Source organism: Herpailurus yagouaroundi, unplaced genomic scaffold, assembly GCF_014898765.1.
Source record: "Herpailurus yagouaroundi ecotype Mexico unplaced genomic scaffold, PumYag 200, whole genome shotgun sequence".
NCBI classification, from domain to species: Eukaryota; Metazoa; Chordata; class Mammalia; order Carnivora; family Felidae; genus Herpailurus; species Herpailurus yagouaroundi.
In genome coordinates, this window is record NW_024412431.1 from 2,908,095 (window position 1) to 2,913,109 (window position 5,015).

Genomic DNA, 5,015 nt, shown 5'->3' on the forward strand with positions numbered 1-5,015 from the left:
CCCCCCCCCCCCCCCCCCCCAGTCAGCCACCACCGCGGTCAAGGAGACTTGAGGGAAAGGGTCTGGGGTCCCAGCCTCGCCGTCGCTCCCGGCCAGCCGGGCCTCACCTGCAGCGCCGTCTTGCCGAAGCGGTTCAGGGCATCGGGGTGCACCAGCTCACGGTGCAGAAGGCGGCGCACCTCCTGCACGTCGCCTCGGGCCGCGGCCCCGCTTAGCCTGTCGCCTGCGCGGACCTCCTCCAGCAGCATGTCGACGCTGGCAGCCTGCAAAGCCCCCCGCCCCACGCCGGCGCGGTCAGTGTGGGGAAATCCACTGGCGCTGGCCCTAAGATCTCCCCCGAGGTGCACCTGGCCTACGCGACGCTCCCAGCCCAGCACACGAGTCGGCCCTCTGCGCGACCCCCGCCCTGCCGGCGGGCTCCTCCCCCTGTCGGCCAGCGGGTCGCCAGGGGCTGGGAGCCGGGCCCAGCCCTCCGCGGCTCGCAGGGCCCGGCCCGGCGCCCGCCCCTTGGGGGACGGGTCTCCCCCCAACTCACCCTCCCTCCTCCTCCTCGACGGGCGGGGTCTGTTCTGAGCCGCCGCCGCTGCCGCCGCTGAGCTGGCCGCCAGGGGGCGGAGATAGCGCGCTTGAGGCCCCGCCCCGAACGCTGCGGATTTGTTTTCTTACGAACTCGCTACACTGTAGCCCAGCAGCGTTGCCCGGCGCGCGACCCGGCAGCGCCCCGCCCATGCGGCCAGGACAACCAATAGCAACGCGTCGCCGGGGGGAGATTTACGCTCCGGCCTGGGCGGTGCCTATCCTGATTGGCTGAGCCTCGGCGACCGGTGGACGGCCGGCAATGGCGGGGTTTTCGGTTTTCAAACTCGCCAGGCGGGCGGGAAAGACAAGCCGGTTTAACTGACCCGCGGGAGAAAGGTCAGGGGCAGGGTAGCGCGGGTTGCTTCGGGACCTCGGCACCTCGGGGAGGAAGGGAGGCAAGGCTGGGGCAGCCCAGTTCGGGGTTCCACCGTTCAGTCACGCGATAAGCATTTATTAGCCCTTACTATGTTCAGAGTGTTTTATTTCATTCACTCACCCAGTGTGTGCCGGTACCGTTTTCGGCGCTGGGGAGCGTACACTCTGGCAACTACATAATTTTAAAGAGCGTTAAGCACCTCCAAGAAAATAAAACGGGGAAATGGGGTGGATGAGAAGGACTCACGTTCTGGCTCAGAGTGAGCCAAACCCGGCACAGCAAAGGCCGGGGCGAAGGCAAATTCACGCTGCAGCCGCGGCCGCCACGTGGACGAGCCAGGGAGGCGAGAGAGCTGAGGTCGGAGGCGACTCTTGCAAATGCTTGCGTTGAAACATTTACTGAGCACCCTCTGTGTACTAGGCGCCCAGCTGGAGAGCGGGCCAGCCAGGTGGTTCCTGCTGCGGGACCCCCACCATTTAGACTGGGAGAAGACAGGAATTAAATCTTTTCAGAATGGTAGACTCCGTGGAGGTGATAAAACGGGTAAGTTATAGTCTCTTGGGAAAAGAAGGCCGTTGAAATAGGTCAGGGAGGGCCTCCCTGAGGTGACGTGTGCGACCTGAAAGGGAAGGAGCCATGTGACTATCTGGGGAAAAGCATGCCAGGTGAAGGGCATTAGAGCCACAAAGGCCCAGGTGGGAGCGCACTTGTGCACAGGAAGCGTGAGGTCTAGAAGAGGAGAGTGGGAGAAGGTGAAGGCAGCTAAGTGAGGAGGAGGGGTAGCACAGATCAGGCTCGGGTACTGCGGCGAGCGCTTGACTTTTAACACAGGAAGCTTGTGGGAAAGTTCTGAGACCCACGAGCTGACTTAGAAGTTAACAGGCGCCCTCTGGCGGCCGCAAGAGGAACTGACGGTGGTGTGGGAGCCGGGTTGGAGCCTGGGCCCAAGGAGAGAGTTGGTTGGGCGGATGCCACGTCGGGGGCTAGGGAGTGGATGTGTGTTGCCCATCCCCATCCCGGCACTTCGGGGGGGGGGGGTGTCCCTGGCATTCCCAGTCCCCAGTCAGTAATATACACAGCAGCCAGATTCATTCTTTTTAATACCATCCTAAAACTCAGGGTGGGCCAGGGTGGCCTCTGGGCTCAGCAGCTGTGAAGGAGGGGCCCCGACACCCCTAAGGCAGGTCACTGCAAGAAGGCACTCATGAGGGGGGCTTCAAGACCCTCCTCTATTCTTCATATAAAATTGGAGGAGTGGGGAGCCCGGAGGCAGAGGGAGGTGGGGAGACTGTTCCTCCTAGCCCGTGGGTAGAGAGAAAGGCAGGGAGGATGCCGGGTGCTGGGAGCAAGAAACGGCTAAGTCAGGGGCCTTCCCTCACACACATCCCCCATCTTCCTCCCAGGAAGTCTACAGTCCCAGCCTGGGGAGAGGGAAGGCCCCACGTCTAGGCCCCACCTCTTCTCTCTCCTAGCTTGTACGAAGTTGATAATCTGCAGGGAAACAATGAGCAGAGACCATCTCAGAATTGGGGAAAGGAAACAGACAGAAAGCCCTCCCCCCACAACCTATCCCCCACCCCCGTGCTCATGATCAACCCATGGATGTGTAACAAGGACAAGAATGGGGTTGTAACACAGGGAGAGTAACCATAGCAACAAGCTTGTTTCCAGGTGCAGATGGGGGTACTATGCGTTCACTCCCTTGCCCAAACCTGATCAGTGCCCTAGAACTGCAGCTGCCCCCATTTTAAAGATGGGCCAAACTGAGGCCCAGGGTGGCACAGGGATAAAGACAGGATAGGCCTGGGGCCAGGTCTGTTGAATTTTGGTGCCCTCCAAGCCAGAGCGTAGTCAAAGCCCCGAGACCATCCTTTTGATCTCCTTGACCCCAGCGTCCCAGGGAGCCCGGCTGCCTTACCGCCACTCTGGGTGATGTAGCGAACCCATGGCAGGGCCTGGTAACCGCTTTTCTCAATGATCTTCATGTATCGGACCTGAAACGGAATAGAAAGAGGTGGCCCAGGTGGTGGGGACAGGCTGGCTGTGGCGAGGGTACCGTGTGGAACACAACTCGGGGGATTATGCTGGCACGGTTGGGGAGTCATGAGGGGACATGGCTTGTGTCAAAAGTTTGGCACGTGCAGTGGGAGTAGGGGAAGGGGGAGGCAGCACAGGAGAGTGGGAAAGAGCACGGTGTAAGGGAACAGACACGATGTGGTTTTGGGGGGACGAGGCGACACAGGCCAAGGGAACGGTATGGTTTGTGGGTGGGTGAAGACACAGTGAACATACTAGTGGGGAACAAGATGGCACAGACCGGCTGCGGAGGTGAGGTGATACCGGCTAGGGAAGGAGCCAAGGGGTAGGAGAATGGGGAGCCCACTGCACTCACCTGGATCCCGGAGACAGTGAAGTAGGGGATCTCAAACTTGACCCCAATAGGGGGCCGGCCCTCCACCTCCTCCTTCTCCACGCTGGGGAGGCCAAAGTGGGCGCGCATCAGGTACTCCTTGCCCCCCTGAGGGCACATGGGGGCGTCAGATACACCAAGAGGCCTCTACACGCCCCACACTATCCTCACAGTGGCCCCCAAGCAGGCTCTGCTCTCGGTCCATTTCTGACAAGACAGTAAAAGCTCCTGGCCAAGATTCACAGCTGAAGGTTTTTGGTTGTTTTTTTTTTTTAATGTTTATTTATTTTGGTGGGGGGAGGAGAGAGAGAGCACACACGAACAGGGGAGGGGCAGGGAGAGACAGAGAATCCCAACCAGGCTCCAAGGTCAGCTCAGAGCTTGAACCCACAGACTGTGAGATCATGCCCTGAGCTGAAATCAAGAGTTGGACGCTTAACCGACTTAGCGGCCAGGTGCCCCTCACAACTGAAGTTTCTAACGACACAGCCTGGTCAGAGTGCTTCTCATGACCATCTCCCATTTTCCAGTCCCCTGATGAGCCCTCACCCCCCCCCCACCCCCCCACCCCCCGCCCACCAGATCCCCAGGGACTGATCAAATCCTCCGGCAGCCCCAGGGTGGGGTATCGTGATCCTGTCTATTTCACAGATGAGCAAACAGAGGTTCTGTGGAGGGAAGTGGGTTTCCAAAGGCTGTCTAGCTCAGGGAGGCAAGGGTGGAGAACTTGAAGCCAGGGCTGGTGTCCTCAAGACCTGGGAGGCAGGGACCTGCCAGCCTGGTTTCCAGCTTTATTACCCCTAAAGGATAACCATGTGCATGCATACATGGGTCTCCAGTTTATTCTCCACCTCTCGCGAGCAGCAGGGGCAGGCGCCTCAGGCCCCACCCCGTACTCAGTACCCAGTACTCACCGGGAAGGACTTAATACTCCAAATAACGACATTCTTTTCGGGCACGTACTTGGCACTGCCTACACTGGTCTTGAAGCGCGGGGAGTCGGCATCACTGGGCACGGGCACGGATATCTCCACGCCGTTGGCCACCGACTGCTTCTTAAACTGCCCCTTGGCCTGTCAGGGGAGAGGGTGGGGTGTGAAGAACTCACTCCTGCATTCTGCCAATGTTCAGCAAGCCCTTTCCCCACAGTACCTCACAGAGAGCCTCCCCAACCCCGAGGTGGGTACGAACGACCATCCTGCCCATTTCACAGGCGAGGAAACGGAGACGCGGGGAAGCTGCGGCAGTTGCTCGCAGACACACAGCCAACAAGTGGCAGAGCCGGGATTCACACCCACACGAGACTCCAGAAACCCCGTTCTTGGTGCCTTCCATTTACACCTTTCGCTGGTCTAAAATGATGCCCCTTAGCCCATCACACAGGAGTTTTCATTTGATAGCTAGCATTTTTTTTTAATTGTTTAATGTTTATTTATTTTTGAGAGAGAAAGAGGGAGACAGAATCCGAAGCAGGCTCCAGGCTCTGAGCCGTCAGCACAGAGCCTGACGCAGGGCTCAAACTCATGAACCGTGAGATCATGACCTAAGCCGGTCAGATGCTTAACTGACTGAGCCACCCAGGCGCTCCTATTTATTTTTATTTAAAAAAAAATTTTTTTGGGGGGCGCCTGGGTGGCGCAGTCGGTTAAG

The 5,015-nt window shown here is 59.0% G+C and overlaps 2 protein-coding genes and 1 long non-coding RNA gene across 6 annotated transcripts in view; 1 reads left to right on the forward strand and 2 right to left on the reverse strand.

The window, feature by feature from the left end:
• Nucleotides 1-651, reverse strand: part of CDKN2D (cyclin dependent kinase inhibitor 2D) — a 2,606-nt gene extending 1,955 nt beyond the window's left edge. The window contains exons 1-2 of the mRNA XM_040449882.1: nucleotides 536-651; nucleotides 108-263 (exon numbers count right to left, since the gene is read on the reverse strand). Coding sequence (XP_040305816.1) covers nucleotides 108-248 — 141 coding nt within the window. The 5' untranslated portion in view covers nucleotides 249-263; nucleotides 536-651. The remainder of the gene's footprint in view (nucleotides 1-107; nucleotides 264-535) is intronic.
• A 138-nt stretch (nucleotides 652-789) lies between these two features.
• The window catches only part of LOC121013984 (uncharacterized), a 19,979-nt gene continuing 15,753 nt past the window's right edge, over nucleotides 790-5,015 (forward strand). For both annotated transcript variants that reach the window (XR_005783007.1, XR_005783008.1), the window contains exons 1-2: nucleotides 790-915; nucleotides 1,376-1,498. This is a non-coding gene — a long non-coding RNA (uncharacterized LOC121013984). The remainder of the gene's footprint in view (nucleotides 916-1,375; nucleotides 1,499-5,015) is intronic.
• Nucleotides 2,038-5,015, reverse strand: part of AP1M2 (adaptor related protein complex 1 subunit mu 2) — a 14,059-nt gene continuing 11,081 nt past the window's right edge. For all 3 annotated transcript variants that reach the window (XM_040449877.1, XM_040449876.1, XM_040449878.1), the window contains 4 exons: nucleotides 4,280-4,438; nucleotides 3,348-3,473; nucleotides 2,874-2,949; nucleotides 2,038-2,446 (listed from right to left, as the gene is read on the reverse strand). In XM_040449877.1, the coding sequence (XP_040305811.1) occupies nucleotides 2,424-2,446; nucleotides 2,874-2,949; nucleotides 3,348-3,473; nucleotides 4,280-4,438 (384 nt within the window). In that variant the 3' untranslated portion in view covers nucleotides 2,038-2,423. The remainder of the gene's footprint in view (nucleotides 2,447-2,873; nucleotides 2,950-3,347; nucleotides 3,474-4,279; nucleotides 4,439-5,015) is intronic.